The 20,675-nt window shown below is 33.2% G+C and overlaps 1 protein-coding gene and 1 long non-coding RNA gene across 2 annotated transcripts; both read right to left on the bottom strand.

Moving 5' to 3' along the window:
- Positions 1 to 1,177: 1,177 nt before the first annotated feature.
- On the bottom strand, positions 1,178 to 2,707 carry LOC114724927 (uncharacterized). The gene is made up of 3 exons (XR_003738365.1): positions 2,669 to 2,707; positions 1,827 to 1,889; positions 1,178 to 1,208 (listed from the first exon to the last, which is right to left on the bottom strand). It is a non-coding gene; the product is annotated as an uncharacterized LOC114724927 (long non-coding RNA).
- Positions 2,708 to 19,114: 16,407 nt separating this feature from the next.
- On the bottom strand, positions 19,115 to 19,855 carry LOC114724963 (cysteine-rich repeat secretory protein 38-like). Its single transcript, XM_028911430.1, has one exon. It carries the CDS (start codon positions 19,853 to 19,855, stop codon positions 19,115 to 19,117), a length of 741 nt encoding a protein of 246 aa, XP_028767263.1.
- Positions 19,856 to 20,675: the final 820 nt, after the last annotated feature.

The following is a 20,675-nucleotide window of genomic DNA, read 5'->3' as shown; positions in this document are numbered from 1 at the left end:
TGCAAAAGTGAGATTGGTAAAAGGTTGTTTGGATTATGATTGAGTAAAAGTAAATTTGGTTGTAAAATGACCAAAATAGATATGAGTTTTAATAAATAATGAAACATGATTAAAAAAATAATTTCACATAATACAATGAAATTAAAATAATTTAATATGAAGAAGTCATAAAAAATATTTTAAATATAAAGTGAAACATGAAACAATAAAAGTATATTTTTAGGAGCATATTTAAAAATAAAAATATATTTCTAACTTATTCATTACTTTCAACTAATTTTAATTGATTTTTTATTATCTACAAATTAGTTATAATAAGAACCAAAAGAGGTAATAAATTTTTTAACTTTTTCTCTTTCCATATTTCAAAAGCCATAAACTATAAGTCATAAGCTGTTAATTTTAGCTTATAGCTTATTGTAACTTTTCAGAAAAAAGCCCGATTGCAAAAAAGCTGATCCAAACAGATCCAATTTTGTTAATCGAGCTTATAGAGCTTATAAGCTACTTATAAGCTCCAAATAAGTGATGCCAAACAGGCACTTAGTTGGTTAGTAGACAACTTAATATAACATACACTCTTGTATTTTTATAGCTCTATTATCAAGACACTTAATAAACAACTATTTGTTTTGCGTGTAGATGTCATTGGGATGTTGAGTAGGGTTGGCTGGCCGTATGAATTTGAAGTGTGACAACCGCTCTTTCAAAACCATTTTAGATTAAATCCAACAATTTATCTGAATGATTAACCATGATAGAAAAGAAGAAACCTTAAAATTTTAAAATCGCTATCATAGTTAAAAGAAATAAACTTATAATAAGAGTAACATCGATCATTACCTTGGGCCTTGGACTTTCAAAGTCCAGAAATATCATTCAACCATTAGCCCAAACCAAACTTATATTTTCAACCATACGAACTGATAAATCAATTTAATATAAACTATAGAGCTCATTAGTCAAAAGTCAACACTTTCAAAGGAGCGTTACATGCAGAGTATAAAATGTCTCGGGCCTCCTCACGGCCCTATCATACCAGATAGTAGTAATTAAAAGTATTATTTTACATCATGAGAGTAGATGAGCCCTATGTGGCAATATATAACAAGTCAGCACATAGAACAAAAGCAGGGAGGCTATACAAGCTATAACAGCACACTATGTCTCCGGAGCCTTCCCTGATGGGCCACCACCTGAACTATCGCCTGAAAATGTTAAACCACGGGGTGAGACAAATGCCTCAGTAACCAACTTTCCAACTCATCATACATACTAACACGTGCTCGTGAGGTGTCAAGTGGGACAGTTATTAATTCTCGAGAACTATAGATATATCCATAGAAATATAATTTCAATCATCCAAACCCTCACTATGGGGGCCAACACACAAGCCACATAAATCTATCCCTCACTCTGGGGGATCAATCAAACATATGGGCCTATCTCTCACTCTGGGGGACGAATAAGAAGCCACAAAGGCCTATCCCTCACTATGGGGGACGAAAGAAGAAGCCAACCAATGTGCACCAATGGCGGCCTTACCACGTGGTAGGATAGGACTCAATCCCAAAATCCAAATAACAACCAATCATTCACAATATAATAAAAATATCTCAATTTTTTCTCAGTATAATCCGTAAGATATAAATCATATATCTTTTCCAAACTTCTCAATCACAATTCCAAAAATCCCACAAGACAATTTTCATAGCTCAAAAGATATAATATATCTACTCAAGTTCCAAATATCAAATATTATTCTAAAAATAACAAAATACTCACAAACAACATATTAGCACATATAACAAGTGGAAAGTGGTTACCTCTCACCAAAGCAATATTAAGGATTACCATAAGGTCAATCCTTTGCTCACCCAATAATTAATCTACACAATTAATATAATCACATATTAATATAAACTAATTAATTAATTAATTAAACTTCTCTATATTATTTAAATTTTTACTCTAAATTCCCGCAACTCTCATAACTAAAAAATTATTAAGTATTTTAGAAACAACTTAAAATTTCTAACAACCCCAAATTATTTATTTACCATCTCCAAATTATTTACCTTAATAAAAAGGATTTTTCATAATTTCCAAATATAAAATTACTATGTTCTAAATTCTAAAAATCTTCATTTAAGTTTAAACCTCAAAATCACACTATCAAAAATTCAATAATACTTCAAATATTTATAACTAAATAATATAATCAAAACTTTAATGGTATAACTACCATACATATATTTCCATAAATAATAAACTTTTTAGCTACAATAATTATTTTAAAACCTCCAATCACCCAATAAATAAAACTAAACCGATTAAAATCTCAATAATATATCAAACAATCCAAATAAATTATTTGACTTAAATTTAATCAGTAAAAATATGGTATATCCCATAAATAACAGATTTTCAACTAAATAAATTAATTTAAATACTAAAACTAGCAAATAGAGAAATCTAAACCGATTAAAATTAACAACTCATTTACTTCTAAATTTCTATAGTCATCTTTTATCAAAACTCAATACTTATATCATATATAAATCTCAAATTTTCTCTAATCACTATGATAATACTACTATTAGGAAGCATAAAATATATATGAAATATTTATGAAGAAAGTTTGATGAAAAGAGATAATTTCATGTACCTAAAATATCTTCAAAGCTTGCCCTTTACTTCATCGGTATGCTCCTCTCTCTCACACACTTCAGCTCTCTCTTCCTCTCTTTTCTTCTTCTCTTTCTCTCTTTCTTCTTGCGCCTACCGGAGGGAAATGAATTGTGGGGGGTATTTAACACCCCCACACAATTATTGGGGGAGGGGGTTTTTCAAACCCAACCCCCACGTTTTCCACCCTCCCCCCAATTTTCCACCCCCCTCCAACTTTCCACCGAAATATCGGTGGAAAGTTGGACTTTTTTTTTTTAAATATTATAATAAAATATTATTATATTATATTATATTATTTTTCAATTATTATTTTTTATTTTTTATTTTTTAAGGATATTACATGAAGTCAATGGATGCAAACACCGCAGAGTAGATGTCGAGCTTATAGATGAAGAGTAATATCACTCAAAGCCTATTAGTATTTTATAGAATTTTTCATCCGAAACCATTGTTTCAGTAATTTCTTATAACATTTCAAGGTTCCTTAAAAATTGCAGGATGGAGTCTTTGAATTGCACTTTGTCAGGAGCGTTTGTAGGTGAAATTGTTGACTTTCTTTCTTATGCTACCATGGGGTGTGTTCTTGTTATATTACAACTGTTCAAAGTTCGACAAGTTTGTGGTATGGTTTTGAATTTAAATGGTCAATGTGTATAGATCTTGTATATTATACATTTTGTTATCTGTTATCTCACTTCCTTCGCTTTTTTTTTAATTGGTTAATTAACCAGGATGGACAATGATTATGAACACCTCATTTTCATCAAGACTCTTTATCCAACCTTCGTTTGATGAGGTGGCTCACTATCTTACTAAGTAAGTAAATAATAATTCTTACTCTGTGCACCCTTTACTTTCTATAACTTGCAAAAAAAATGACATGAATTCAATGAAACAATATGTTAGACTAAAGGCAGTTGGGATAGATGTTGAACAAGCTCCGGCACGAACAACTAATCAGTTTGTTGCTCATATCAAAGATGAATTCTTAACTATACAGGATCGGCGTAATATTTCTAAACTACAAGCAGGACTTGTATGTATATCCAGTTGTAAAGACCAACACGTATTCATTTTTTCATTGAGGAAACTGTTGAAATATCACCGCAATGTATCTAATGTTGATCTAAAAATTCTAGGGTGCAGTTGTAATTGTTCTAGCAACTATTGTTGATATTCAAGTGGGACAACAGTGGTGTTATTATTGTTGTGAGGATTGTGACACTGAGGCTCTCATGGATGGTGATGAGTTCTTTTGTCCAAACTACTACGAAATTGTGATGGTTAGTGACCCAAAGTTAGTAAATCAATAGTTATTAGCAATATAAATCAATTCTTAATTGCATGTGCAGCTACAAATGTTGTTGACCTGTTTTGAGTATCTTAGGTACATGCTGCATTGTATTGTGCAAGATGCATATGGCACCTGCGGTTTTATTATTCCTAAATGTGGACTCTCGGGGTTGTTGGGAGATGCAGCTGCAGATTTGGGTCATCACTATATTCGACAACAAAAAACTATCGAGGTTATAATACAATATTGTATGCTTTTGTGTTGCACAAATATATTAGCTTGTACTCCTACCACATTCGTAAAAATCACATATATATATGTGTATATATACACATATATGTGTATATGTATATATGCGCGCACATAACAATACAACTTTCTACTATATACTCAACAATATATACATGTCTTTTTCAACCTAATGATGTTCTTCATGCTTAACTATGTAGATTATGCATTTTAATGATGCCATTGCAAATATTAGAGATAAAAGCAGGGGAATCCAGTATCTTTTCAAAGTGTGCGTCACCAATGACTATATAATGGGTAGATCCTAAAATTGTTATGTGCGTGCATTGACAAAGGACAAGAATTTGATTAAAGCATACATGGATAACTTCAATGACGAAGTGAAGTTGTCAAGTGAATTTGAGGATGAGTTATTCACAGATAAGGTTCGTAAAAATTTACTATTGTTTTTTTCTTTGTATAAACTACGCTGGATCTTCTTAGACTGTGTGTGTTATTGTTCTATTCAGTGTTCACAAATGTCAGTGGTGGACTCAGATGGCGGTGGTTCTTCTCCTGTTTTGTGCGATACAAAAACAACCTCCCATGTGTCCAGAGGAAAATACGAGATCAACACTGACAGCAGGGTTCCACGTACAGCACGGAAGAAATTGGACTTCTAAGTCACCAATTGGAATATTTTGTGCAAATCTCTTCTCTGCAATCAAATTTATTTTCGTTCTTCTTCATCAAATGCAGTTTTATGTTTATCTACGTTTTGGTGTATCTTTGTTTTACATGAATATTAATGCGTTCTCAGCGTTCAGTTTAACTTATTATTCTCACTCACTCATTCGCTTAGTGTGCATTAACCATGGCCTAATAGATTATAGTATAATCATATTACAAAAGGGATTATATGTTCTGGAGTTCTTTTTCTTAAAATTTTTTTTTTATCGATCTCTTTTATTATTTTTTCCTTTAGTGCAGCGTGAACACACAATGATTTTAATCAGCCAGCATGGTAGTGCATAATTAAGGGATGGCAATTAATTTTTTTGAACCGGTGATCTATATTATGTAATCACCTAAGGGTTTAACCAGTTACAAAACAATATATCAAATTACGTGTCTAAATGAAGTGAATATTATTTAAATGAACTCATCTATGCTAAAAATATATTCAGAATTTTTTAAAAACGCATACATGTGGCGCATACATGTGGGAGTTACATGAATGTCTTAAATGTACATATGAATCAAAGTTAAATTAATTAGTGTCAAGTATCCAATGCATTGCAAAATTATGATAACATAGGTGAGGTTTTAATTTGCGTTTCCACCAAGTTGATCATACCAAGATTATGTTAACTGAGGAAACCCAACTTACGTCATTTGAAACAATTAAATCCCAATTACGGTTTTACTTATGCGCAGCGAAACAGTTTACGGTTAACATAAATACTTGTGCAATTGTGTCACCGAGTTTTTTCTATCCTATTTATACTGTCAGTTCAAAAATTACACTATTGTCAAATTATAAATGGGAGTATACCCCTAGAATAATTAATGAGTAACTAGAACATGCGAATTCAAAATATGTTAAATTTTCTATCTAACATTTTAATAATTGATACATTAAGATTTATAGAAAAGGCCTTATTTGCCTCAATTCAAGTTAATAAAACCACCTTACTGGCATTTGTTTATGTTGTGATTTATTGTAACTTTTGTTACTCCTCCTATCCTTAATATAAGATCTATTTAACTAATTTGATTAGATTAAGAAAGTTAGGTAAGTTAGTTAATTATAAGAAATATGACATATTTTTTCTAAAACACTATAATCATCATCCTTAATATTCTCTCTCCCTCTTCTACTTGATTATGGTTAAGGAAGTATCCATAGGGGTGATTTAGAAAAAAATAATAAATATAAAAAATAACTCTTATATTTAAAACCAAAATTAACTCAACAGTTAGGTTCTATATTAAGGACCAGATGAGTATTGATTATATTAAAATCTTTATTGTGAAGATTTTTTTTTTATACACTAAGATAGTTTGCCCATGAATATTCTTCACAGAATACTTATTTAGAAAAAAAAATTATTTCTGTTGTGACCGTGAATAAGTAATAAGATTATATGGAATCTTTGTTTTTATGACTCACTAAAATTGATCACAACTTACAAGAATTAAAAATAATTCCTTTGAACTATTTTGTTGGATAAATTTTATTTTTTGTTCAAAACAGAATGTAGGGGAGGTAATTTAGATGGTAATTTACGAGGCTTAATTTAGCTATGTGGAATTTAGCATTTTTAAATTTATATGTTGATTTTTTTTTCCTCTTATCTGATTGCAATTTTTATGATCCTCCAAAATAAACTGCATATAATATTTCTTGTGCGGATACGATCTTCGTTCCTTTTTTTGTGTGTCGCCAAATTACGACCTTAGGTCTAAATATATACTTTTCTTATCTATATTTTTAAATAGATAGATTTCAGGTCACATGTTAGTGAGAATATATGGAATGACTGTAGCATCAAATCAAAATTAATTAAAAAGTAATAATCACTAATATCTCCTGACCAACTCCCCCCCCCCCAATTTTATCATACTCTAAACAAAATAACTAAACAAAATAATGTATGTCAATATATGTGAGAAAACACGCAATTTTTTATTTAACTAAGTCGTGACAAGTGCAAGACGTGCTTCCTTTCAACTGCCACCACTTTCTCACATCTTCAATTCATATGTCAGGTACGAGTGTTGTGTTTTCCTGCTGTGCACTTATGGCGGCATACTCAAACTAACTACCTCACAAGCTTTCATATAAAATATAGAACAGATTACATAAAGATAATGAATTGAATGAAGTGAAGACTATTCAAAGACAGCAGTCTCAATTCCAGCAAGTCTCAGCACGGCTAACGATGGCTCTTGCCCAACAGCAGTATTTTCTCTAGGTTTCTTTGTCTCATTTCTATATCAAAACGATGGCATATCACGATTTCTCACCTCGAACTACTTTTTTCTGTGACTACATTATATTGCTATTTTATCTGATGAATGATTACTTAGCTGTGGCATAATCTTCTATTCACACAGTAGCCTACTATTCTCCATTCATGGAATCTACCATGTTTATCAATATTCAACCTATCAGATATGTTGTTTTTATCATGGCTGTTGCAACTCGATAACATTTCTCATGTTTGCCGATCTATTTGATTGTATTTGGAATCTATGTATAGTATGACCTGTCTAATAATTATCTTTGTATAATCTGCAATTTCGTCAGAAAATACTATGTTTGCCATGGCACGAGCTCAACGCTTAGATATACTCAGGAAAAAGAAGAGAAAATGTTATGGATATGTTGACGATGTGTATGAATTTTTTGGGTTATTTAGCTATCTATTGTGGACATTCTTCGGTATTGGCTTAACAATACATTTACATGCTATCTACCTCCTCAGAAAACTCAAGTGTGGATACACAAGCTTCGCGGCCGAAAAAACAAAAAGTGGCATCTGACCGATCAGCGTTGAGAATAATAACAAATAGTAAGCTTCCCCAATAAAGAACCATGTATCAACATTACAGAATTTTGTTACGATAAAGTTCTATCTGGCGAAAATAATTTTCTCTGATCACCTAGATTTTTCTAATAAACAAATGTTCTGGAGTTGACGGTTTCTTTGACTAAGTTTGGCGTATTTTATATCAAAACTGAATAAAATTATTAAGTGAAATGTAATTAATCCAAATATCCACAAATAACTGGTACATATTTAATGTTGATAACATATCATGTACATATTTTGATATAAACATGTAAATGTTATCATATAAGAATTTTGATCATAGCACAATATATGAATAGTATAATTTTTATTCAATTAAGATAATCTTATATAATTTTTGTATTCTGGAGCTGACAGATACCTAAATATTTATCATTTTTTCATATTCTCCATTGTGAACATCGAGATGAATATTAATTAATAATTATCACATATTGTATTATTATTGTCAGAGTTTTCATTATCTAATATAATAGGTGATAGTTCCTAAAAAAATATGTATTAATTGTTTGTTACTCATTGTATCACTACTTAATTGGTAAATACAGTTTAGTATGCTTCTTTTTCACGTTGATAACTGTTTAAAGGATAGCTCAATTACCTTTTTTTTTTTTTTTTTTTAAAGATCGTTTGGCAATGCTAGTGCCAAATCAAACCCTTCACAGCTTAGCAAGGTTGCAGAGGCTTGATATTCATCGCAAGAAAGCAAACAAATTACCCTAGAGTTCATTCCAGGAGCATGGTCAGTCTAGCACTTAAGCAAGTAATGTTTATGGTAAAACAGTGAATACTTAATTTGCCACATTTTTTTCTGCTTTGTTTAGTCATCACCTTATATTAAAACCCATTCCAATTTTTTTAATTTACTAACTCGCAGAATTGCAAAGATACAAGGACTTGGGTGATCAAGATTTCATCTGTTCTTATTGTAATGCTAAAATGTGGAGCAATGAATGTCTGAAAGGGTACAAACATGAAAGTTTGCCGCGATTCGGAATGTGTTGTCATCAAGGGAAAGTTCACCTTCCAGCTTTACAAGATCCTCCTGCTGAATTATTAGCTTTATTATCCAGAGAACACCCTTAAAGCAATCACTTTCGATCACATATTAGAACATACAATATGATGTTTGTGTTTACATCAATGGGTGGAAGAATTGATAGAAAAATAAATGATGGACGAGGCCCATATTTTTACAGGATAGATGGGCAAAATGTGCATATGATTGGGAGTATACTGCCAATGGATGGTGACACACCTAAGTTTGCTCAACTATACATCTACGACAAATCAAATGAAATTACTAACAGAATATCTGTCGTTAGGTAAAACTAAATTATTGTACATCACCATTAAATTTAAACTAAATTATTTTAACATTTTAGTACAGCATTTTATGATTTAGAATTTATTGGCCGACAGCTCACTTGCCTACAGTTTTATTGTTGAGACTTGCAGTGGTGAGACTAGCAGCTCATCAATAGTAGATGTTTCTCTTGTACGATTGATACAGGAAACGTTGGATGAGCACAATGAATTAGTTAAAATCTTTCATCAAGAGCGTGATCTCTTGGCTACTAATGAGGAACAAATTATCAAAAATTAAGCTTGTGCATAAGGGGGGAAGAAATACCCAACAATATAACTTACCCAGCTCAAACCATGAAATAGCTACTTTGATAGTAGGAGATATTGGGTCAACAGAATACGAAAGAGATTTGATCGTTCAATATAAGACAGGCATGTTACGGAGGATATCTAAAAAACATAGTAATTTTTTGCCATTGCAATATCCTTTACTATTTCCTTATGGCAAAGGTGGTTATAGTGAAGATATACCTCATATAATATTCACAGATGATGAGCCAAACAAACCCTCATATGTTTCATTGTGTGAGTATTTTGCTTATGTAATCCAAGATAGAGATAATGAATTCTCTACAATTCTACGTGGTGGAAAGTTATTCCAACAGTTCAATGTTGATGGATATACCATGATTGAAGCAAGTAGGGTTAATTTCTTACGGAATAATCAAAGGCAATTGCATGCTAAAATGTATAGAGGATTAACTAATGCAATTCTCTTAGGGGAGAGGGAGGTAGGTGCACGAGCTAAAAGAATTATTCTTCCATCTTCTTTTATTGGAGGTCCATGTTACATAATGGGTAATTACTAGGATGCAATGGCAATTTGTAATTGGGCTAGATATCCTTATCTCTTCATAACATTCACTTGCAATCCAAAATGGCCAAAGGTGACTAGAGCACTAGAAAGACGAAAATCGAAGTTGGAAGATCACCCAGACATTTTATGTCAAGTTTTTCACGTGAAATTAGAAGAATTGATGCAGGATTTACAAAATGGTGATATCTTTGGTCCTATTAAAGCAGGTATTAATATTGATAATTTATTCCTTGCACATAAATTTGTATTACTATATTTTAGAATACTATTACACACCATTGCTCGCACTATCTTCTTTACTTCAATCTTATATTTACTAATGAATTTTTACTTAACAGCCTTGTATACAATAGAGTTTCAAAAGAGATGTCTCCCCCATGCTCATATCATTCTATTTCTGGTAAATGAGACCATGCTTGATACACCCCAAGATATTGACCGATTCATAAGTGCTGAGATACCTAATGGGGATGAAGAACCAGAGCTTTATGAGGCAGTTAGCATTTACATGATGCACAGACCTTGTGGCATAGCTAATCCTAAATCCCCATGTATGGTGAATGGAAGCTGTTCAAAATTTTATCCAAAATCATTCAATTCTAGCACCATTATACATGAAGATGGCTACCCGCGTTATAGAAGACTAGATAATGGCCAAGAAGTAATGAAAAATGGAATACCATTGGACAATAGAAGTGTCATACCTTACAACAGCACGTTATTATTAAAGTATCAAGCACATATAAATGTTGAGCGGACCAAGCATGGAGAGTCAATCAAATATTTATTCAAATATGTGAGCAAAGGACATGATCGAGCTATTGTAGCTTTCTATGCAGAGACGTCTTCAAGTTATTCTAGAGAAAACCATGATAAGATAAAGATGTATTATGATGTCTGCTATTTATCACCATGTGAAGCTGTTTGGAGAATACTTAGTTATGATATAAACTTTAGAACACCTTCAATGCAAAGGCTGTCTTTTCATCTCCCTAATCAGCAATCAATTATCTATGAAGATAACGCTGACTTATAGGAGGTGGTAAATCACAATGAGGGAAAACTCACAATGTTTGAAGCATGGATGAATGCAACTAAATTATATAGGGAAGCACGAAGCTTGACATACTTTGAATTCCCAAAAAAAAAATTGTGTACAAAAAAAAATGGTAATTACTGGGACTTTAGGAAATCGGGGTTTGCAATAGGGAGATTATACTATGTGCCTCTTGGATCTGGAGAGATCTATTATTTGCGTTTACTGCTAGCTATAGTCAGAGGTCCTACATCATATGAAGATTTAAGGACTGTTGATAGCATTCTCTATCCAACATTTAGAGATGCATGCTATGCATTGGGCCTATTGGAGGATGACAAAGAATATATTGATGCTATTAAAGAAGCAAATCAATGGGCTTCTCCAAGTTATCTTCGTTGTATGTTTTCGATCTTATTGTGCAACTGCATATCTCGACCAGAAATTGTGTGGGAGCATACATGGAGAACAAAAAGTAAATGCCATGCGGTTTTTCAATTATATATTTTAGAATGCTTTATTCGTATTAGATATTCATTTTTGGTTTATTTAAATATATATTAGAATGCCTTCTTCATATTAAATACTTATTTCTGTTTGGCTTTTGTTATACCACATTCTATCTTTGTCTAAATATCCATGACAAAATAATACACATTTCTGTAGGTCTTATATTGAGCAACACTGAACTACACAATCATGCTTTATTAAAAATTGAAGAACTATTGAAAATTCATGGCAAAAACCTTCAGGATTATCCATCCATGCCTTTGCCAGAAGATTGTTCTGATAGAAGCACAATAAATAGATTGATTTTGGCTGAGTTGGACTTTGATAGAGTTGCTCTTCAACATCAACTGCATGAATATCTCAATCGTTTCACTAATGAAGAAGCCATAATATTCAATTCTATCATGAATGCTGTTAATACAAGTTGTGGTGCTGTCTTTTTTGTTTATGGTTATGGAGGGACAGGTAAAACATACTTATGGCAAGCATTGTGCACATCACTGAGATCAGAAGGAAAGATAGTCTTGAGTGTTGCTTCCAGTGGAATTGCCTCACTATTATTACCTAATGGAAAAACTGCACATTCACAACTTGCCATTCCCCTTGCAATAACTGAGGATTCGGTTTGTAATATACTACAGGGATCACCTCTTGCTGAACTTTTGATAGAAACCACGGGATGAAGCTCCTGTGGCAAACAAGTACTGTTTTGAGGCATCAGATATAACCCTACGAGACATAATGAAGCTTCCAAACCCCAATGCTGTAAATCAAGTATTTAGTGGAAAGACAATTGTCCTTGGTGGCGATTTTAGACAAATTTTACCTATTATACCAAGAGGTAGTTGAGAGAATATTGTGTTCGCCTCTATCAATGCATCTTACGTATAGAATGATTGCAAAGTATTTACACTAACAAAAAATGTAAGGCTGACTACAGGTAATTCGTCGCAGTCATTCTATATGTAAAATGCATTGCCATAGTTTTGCCAATTGTTGCAATGACCTTACTGCTGATCTCTGTCTTCAGTATTATTTGTTTGAGAATGAGGAAAAGCAGAGAAGCAATTCAAAGAGTAAGTCAAATTAAAGATCTCCTTAGTAGCTCAAGTAATATGTACTTTCAAAAGAAAATACTTATTTTGAAAGCTAATATGTTTGAATTCCTTCGCAGAGGAAGCATAACTTGATGATGAAACTGAATTTATTGAGTCATTATAGTTAGATTTTGAAACCATCAGAACTGCAACAGATAATTTCTTTGATGCAAATAAACTTGGACAAGGTGGATTTGGGCCAGTTTATAAGGTAGAACAATAACAATGTCAGGATGAATAGATGAAACTCACTGCTTTGTGGAAAATGATTCATGCTAAAATATAGTTTCCAAATTTTGACAACTGCAGGGTAAGCTCTATAACGGAGAAGAAGTTGCTGTCAAAAGGTTGTCCAAGAATTCTGGGCAAGGAGACATAGAATTTAAGAATGAAGTAAAGTTGATGGCTAAGCTTCAGCATTGCAATTTAGCTAGACTCCTTGGTTTCTGTTTGGAAAGAGGAGAAAGACCTCTCATCTATGAGTTTCTTCCCAATAAAAGTCTTGACTACTTATTATTTGGTAAGTTACAAGTGCTTTCATATCGAGAAAAAACTTACATGTTCTTTAGCTTAATTACTTTCTATGTTATCTCTCTCAATTTTAAGTTAAACTGAATGATTCGATGAAAGATTGCATCCTTTATCTTAGTTCTTTTGGTTTCAGGTATAAAAGCCAATACACACACCCATCCACACACGCATGTATATATATCGTTATCATGAAGTTTAATATTAATTATAAGGACAAGAGGCGATGAAGATACGATCACGTAATCACTCAGTTTTTAAGGACAAAATAGCATGTTAGTTTTCATTTCACAGAGAATTTTTTCCACATCAAGTCCTGAGATCATATCAATATGAAATTGTAGATCCAAATCATCGTGCTCAACTAAATTGGGAGATGATTCACAAAATTATCATGGGTGTAGCTCGTGGCCTTCATTATCTCCATCAATATTCCCAACTACGAATTATTCATTGTGATCTCAAAGCAAGTAATATTCTTTTAGGTGCAGAGTTGAATCCCAAGATATCTGATTTTGAAATGGCAAGATTATTTGCTGTGGATCAATCTCAAACTAACACTAGTAGAATTTTTGGAACCTAGTAAGTATAACATGTCTCAACAACACGTCAAAATAAAACAAACTCTGAGAAGCATGCAACGATAATATTTTTTTAATTAAATTTTTTCATATTGACATATACAGTGGATATATGGCTCCAAGTATGCAATGCGTGGTCAATTCTCAATAAAATTGGATGTCTTTAGTTTCGGTGTGCTAATCCTAGAGATTATATGTGGGAAGAAAAGCAACAGCATCTTTCATGAAGAGAATATACTGAATCTACTGAGCTCTGTAAGTCTTTGCCCTTATTGAAGCTCAGACAATGTGACTCATGCACATAAAAACATCATGAAACAGCAAAACTGTATACTACAGTTAACTACTGTTGACGAGAAAATTCTTGTAGGTATGGAAAAACTGGAGAGAAGGGACAGCCTCAAATATAGTAGATCCTGTATTAAACAATGAGTCAAGCAATGAAATAAAGAGATGCATCCATATTGGGTTGCTATGTGTTCAGGAAAATGTAGCTGATAGGCCAACCATGGCTTCAGTTGCTCTAATGCTTGATAGCCACTCTATAACTCTCTTAGGACTATCCGAACCTCCATTTTTAATGTATAACAGAAGCTTACCAGAAACGAATTCGGGGGAGAATAATTCATTGGGGGCCAGAAGATCAGTTGAAGGAGGAAGAGACTATGTTGAAGCATCAATAAATGAAGTTACAATAACTGAGCTTCATCCTCGCTAAATTTTAGCTTGCAGGCAAGATTCAAAGATCATTTTTAATGCGCCGATTATACTACTGGAAATGAAAGCTTGCAATTCAGCTAGAAATACACAGGCCATGTATTGATGCAGAAATCTTACTTTTCAAAAATAAAATTATTAACGGACTTTTTCCCAATTTTTCGCATCTAAGATCTTTTGTGATTGTATATTTGTAAGAAACATCGAGTGTTTTCAGTGGATTGACTCACATAATTTGATCTGTAGGCCCCGTAACCACATGAGATTATGTACTACCAAGTTCTTCCTTTGTGTGCACTGTGAAAGATAGATTGGGTTTGTCCAACTTGATTTAACCCAAACGAGTCTGAATTAACTCGCTTAATTTCCAAAGTTAGGTGTGTGTAACCCACACACACACACACATATATATATAGTTGGGTGGAGGTAGTGTTGTCAATGAATGAACACATTTTTATATGTTTCTTGATGAGTCCTTATTTTATTATGATTTTTCATATCTTATTTAAGGATTTTATCATATTTAATGAGTTTAAATGCATTAATTATGATTAATTTGAATTAAAGAATGATTTTATCAAAGCAGAGCAAAAGGGGACAATTTTGTCATATTCTTACCTTTTCTCTTACAAAAAATTGATTTTAGAACTTTATGATATTATGTTATCTTAACATATTGTGCAGGTTAGTGAGGACAAATTGAAATTAGGAGCTGAAAAGAGAAAAAAATTTAAAAAAATTAATTAAAGTCAAGGAATGAAAGACCAGAGCACACCTTTTTTGCAGATAGAATTTTAGGCATTTAATTTATTAATTGAAGGAAGCAGTGAGTAAGGGGGGGAAGCGGAGGCTACGACTTCTCTCTCTGAGCTACACGACATCCATCATCTTCCATCCGTCACCATCACCTTCGACTTCCTTTCCGCTCTTCGCCTTCACTAACCGACGACCTCCATTCCATCTTGTTTTGGGGTCTCTATTAAGATTTAGTGTATTGTTCTTAACTCGCAAAATCTTTTGAACAAAGAAGGTCATTAATCTATTTTCATGGAGCATTCACCTCATGCATTTTATCATATCCATTCCCATTCCACTTTCATAAAAGAAAATATAAAAAATAGTAGTTTAGATTTATTTCATTACATCTTTAATAATTAGTAACATAAAATTAATTTTCAAAACCCAAAACCTTTTTTCCTTGTCAATTTATTATTTTTTATGCTTAGTTAGCTTAGGATTGCAAATAAAGGTTCTTCAAAGTGACAATACCATCTCTGATTTTTAATATAAGAGTTCGCTTGATTTTTATTTTGGTTTGAAATATAATACTTCAATTCATTTTGGTTCTCGTGTTTATTTTTTTTCAAAGGTAATTCTTGTAATAATAATAATTCTATCCAATATGCTTGATTAGTAAAAATGTTTTAGGAAATATAATAACTATTTATTACAAATAACTACATAAGTTTTCTTAATCTGTTCAAATTGGTCAACTAATTCTTATATTAAAAATTGAGGTAGTAATTAATAAACTGGTACGTGAACACAGACTTTTTTTTTTTGGGCCAACCTATGTGCAATACAGACTTAGTTGCATAGACTTTAAATTCTTGTGTAGCAGCTCATGCCTTTAGAATGAAAAAGAGAACAAGACTTTAGTCGTTGAAAACAGACGTGAGAAAAACTTCAAAGACTTGATCAATTGCGTTTGGACCGCCTTATTTAACTGGGACGAGATGCATATAACGTGGCCCCACTAATTTTCAGTAATGTGTTAGTATTACAAGTTTTTTTTTTTGGTGAGTATAAATATCCCATTATAAGAGACAATCTTATTCAAAGTACTATTAAGTACTAAACATGATCACATTTTTCAGTGGGAATTCTAGCCTTAAGGGTAGTTACTTCTGTTAGACCAATGTGACATTATTATCATATCTTGAAGTTCATTCTTCACCAATCCGAATGATTCACAGTCTGCAATAATTTCTATGCTTCTGCTTTCATTCCTTTCTCGTTTTCTCATTCTCACCTCCCAGGTCACTTCGACATACAACTATATATACCTCCTGTTTCTCAGGGAAATATCACTATAAAAATTCAAGCACCTACCAAACCAACCTGAATATCTTTTTTCAGATCTTACTTCCAACACAGAAATTGACTATGGCTTCTACAATTTGTCTCTTGGCCAAAATCCTGATAGAATCAGCGCCATTGGGTTATGCAGAGGAGATGTTGAACCAACCAAATGCCTTTCTTGTCTCAAGAATGCCTTAGTTCTTGTCCTAAATAATTGTCCAAGTCAGAAGGAGGCAAAGGGAGGCTATGATAAATGCTTTCTACGATACTCAGACAATGATGGGGGTCCTGGACAAACCTGAGTTTTGGCTCTATTAATGGACTGGTGGGAATAACGCAACAGATCCGGTAAAGTACAACCAAGCAGTCAAGGAGTTGTTGTAAAAGCTAAGAGTTAAAGCTGTGAGTGGAGATTCACTTCGCAAGTATGCTGCAGCAAATAAATTGGGTCCAAAATCTCAAACTATATATATATGGTGCAGTTCAATGCAATGTGAGTACGAGAAAAAAGTTCAGCACTTCGGAGATGCTAAGGTGGCTTCCAACTTTGATAAATACGGCGTGAGCCCTATAATGGAGAAGAAGTTGCAGTTAAAAGGTTATTCAAGAATTCTGGGCAGCGAGATCGAGAGTTTCAGAATGACGTAATGTTGGTTGCCAAGCTTCAGCATCGCAATTTAGTTAGACTCTTTGGCTTCTGTTTCTTCCTAATAGAGGTCTTGACTGCTTATTATTTGGTAAGTTATATATAGATGCTTCTATTTTTCCTTTTAAAAAGGTTCTAAGTGTTTTAGCTTTATTAATAATTTGTATTCTGTCTCTCTCATTTAAACTTAATTAAATGAATCATAAAGGACTATGTCAGTTTTATCAGTTCTTCGGGTTTTAGGTGTAAGCAAATGTGTATAGTTATTCAGCACAATTTATTTTACTGTAAAATACTACCTCCGGTCCTAATTATAAGAGCTAGTTGACTAATTTGAGGAGATTAAGGAAATAAGTTAAGTTAGTTATTTTTAATAAATAGATGTTATTTTTCTTAAAATATTCTTGCTAATAAGATGTGTTGGTTAGAACTACCAGGCCATTATTAGAAGGATTACCTTGAGGAAAATACATAAATATTAAAGATAAAATAGATTGGGGTATTGTATTTACTATATAGGATCAAAATAAAAGTCAAATAAAGTCTTATATTAAAGACAGGAGGTATTATATATTTGCTATATGGAATTCTAAGATCGTTTGTGTGGGGTTGTAGGTGCAAATCGGAATAATAACTTAAATTGGGAGATACGTCACAAGATCATCATAGGCATAGCCCATGGCCTTCTTTATCTTCATGAGGATTTTTGACTTTTAATCATACATTGTGACCTCAAACAAGTAATATTCTTTTAGATAGGGAATTAAATTTCAAGGTATCAAATTTTGGTATAATAGTTTGCCGGGGATAAGTGCGACAAGTAAAATTATTGGAACCTAGTAAATATTGTACACCGCAACAACTTATAAGAGAGAAACTTGAATATTGCTATAGTATGAATATCAATATATACATTTCAATTAAGCTTGTTCGTATTAATATAAAGTGGATATATAGTTCCAAAATATGCAATAAATGGATAATTCTTAACCAAGTCAGATTTTTTAGTTTCAGGATGCTAATTCTACAGATTGTAAATGGGGGGAAAAACAATAGTACTCCTTCAGTCCTAAATATAAGATTCTTTTTATAGTATAATTTACACCACAAAAAGATCTTATAGTTAGAACCAAAAGAATATCTTTAATGGAGATATCTCGGTACACCAGACTTTGTAAGTTTTTGCTCTTTTGAAATTTATGAATATTGCATATTGCTTACTAAAATTAACATATTTATGAGGACATACTTGTAGGCATGGCAAAAATGGAAGAAAGGGATCGGATGAGCCCAAATATAATAGATCCTGTGTTAGTCAATGGTTCAAGAAATGAAATAATGAGATGCATTCACGTTGGGTTGCTAACACGTTGCTATGTGTTCAGGAAAATGTTGCTGATAGGCCAACTACAACTTCATTTGCAGTAATATGCTGAGCAGCCATTCTGTGTCTCTCCCAGTCCCATCAAAACCTCCATTTTTAATGAATAGCAGCAGTTCAACTAACTGAAGTTTTTGAAGGATTCTAGTTCACCAGAGGCTAAAAGATCAACTGGAGGGGAAAAAAACGCTGTTCGAGCGTCAAAAAATGAGGTCTCCATCAATCGCCTCAAGATTCTGATTTCGTAGCTAGCAACTCCTTAAAACAACATACTAAGAACAGTCATAATTCTCTGTCCTTCTTTTTCCATTAACATCAACCTTTTGCAACTGCAAAAGCCTTAGATGTTTCTCATTCTCAACTTCTTGCAATATCATATGCGGTCTCTGATCCTTCATACATACATAACTCGAAGTCCACATATCTATATGAAGCTCATAATTCCAAGTACGTGACTTAAACACACATATCTTCCACACATCACACGTAACTCTAAGACTCTTAAAACGAAATCTGAAAGCCTCTAAGGAATCAAGTTACTAACTATCATAGAAGGCGTAATGTTCATATCTAACAAAGCAGCTCAGTTTGATAATCCTTCCACCAGTCTTGTTCCCCGAACAATCTGGGATTTCCGACACAGCTTTCAACAAGCATTTTTTGCAATCTTGTCCGGACAAATATGGCGTGCACTGAACAAGACCATAAATGGTTGAAAGTCGAGTTCTCGTGTTTCCCGCAGCGTACTTACGCTGGGACTCACCAGCTGAAGCAGCGTTTCTTAGACTTTTCAAAAGACCATCAAGCGCACCGGTGTACATGTCTGGATCGGTTTCATTATTTGGGTTCGCCATGCAGAAGGAGAACTCAGGATTCTCGTACATCCCAACAATTGAACGACTTGAATATCGTAAAATGCAAAGTTCATCGTACAAAACTGCCTTCTTCTGGTTTGGACATAGAGTTGGGAGAAGCTTCGCGGCGTTGTTGAGACAACTCTTGCAAGAATCTGAACTCACATCTCCTCTGCAGTACCCAAGTGCATGAACGCGGTTGGCATCTTTGCCCTGAGAAGCACTGTAGAAACCAAAGTCGTCGACTTCGTCTGTGGCCGAAGCGAGATTAGAAAGAAGGACCTTGAGGTTCGTGCGGTAGGGAGATATCTTTGAGTAGTAACCATTGTCAATGAAACATTTGTGAATTTCAACGGTGAGAATGACAAGATGACAGAGGAATGAAACTAGAGCCAAAGAAATGACGACGGACGAAGAAATTGTCATCATCATTGGGCTGATCGAAGTGTGAGGCAGAATATATATTCTGAAACAGATTTATATAGTACACACGTCCACAGGTCATGGAAAAGATAAGAATTTGACTAGCAATACAATGGTCAAGTGGTAGGCTCATTAATTACTCATAATTCTAGCTAGCTTGCATATTCGATTTCGTTAATTTGTCGTAGCTTCCCATGATATATAGACCAACATTAGTGTCCACCACTGAAATGGGATTATGAATGGCCATCACGCCTGCCTGGTATTGGGTCGTTTTTCGTCATTCGTGATGCAGAAACGCTTATCAAAACACAACGGCTAATACATTTGGCACTTAGTTAGGTTACTTAAGTATCTAGTTAGAAGTTCAATCCTTGATGGTGTGTTCAATGGATTCAAGAAGTCTATAGTATGAGAGGACTAGTCACTGCTACTACTAGACTACTGCAATCTTTAAAAGCAAGAACGTACTGAGGGAAGAATCTCGTTTGATAATTAATTAACCTTTAGGAGGAGATGCTTGTGATGATGAATTCTCAGCCACGAGATCGAGCGTAGAACCGATCATTCTCATGCCCAATGTTGCAGTTGGGTTTGATAATCCTACCACCACTACTACAAAATGACAAATACTTGACGGTTATTTTGGATCATATTTGATAGTTAAAAACCATCAAGTATACTGACATCATATATTTCAACGATAGATATTTGACAGTCAAATATTTATAGAAATAGTTTTATAGTTTTTCTTAAAAACCATCAATTGTTCGAATAATAATTGACGGTTTTAATTAGAAACCTTAAGTATGAGTAAATAATA

This window comes from Neltuma alba, unplaced genomic scaffold, assembly GCF_004799145.2.
Source record: "Neltuma alba isolate B1F8T4 unplaced genomic scaffold, ASM479914v2 tig00012206_pilon, whole genome shotgun sequence".
Taxonomy (NCBI): Eukaryota; Viridiplantae; Streptophyta; class Magnoliopsida; order Fabales; family Fabaceae; genus Neltuma; species Neltuma alba.
This window is presented reverse-complemented; position numbering and strand designations above follow the sequence as displayed.

Coding starts and splice junctions, on each gene's coding strand:
- LOC114724963 (XM_028911430.1), bottom strand. CDS start 19,855: ATGACAATTTCTTCGTCCGTCGTCATTTCTTTGGCTCTAGTTTCATTC.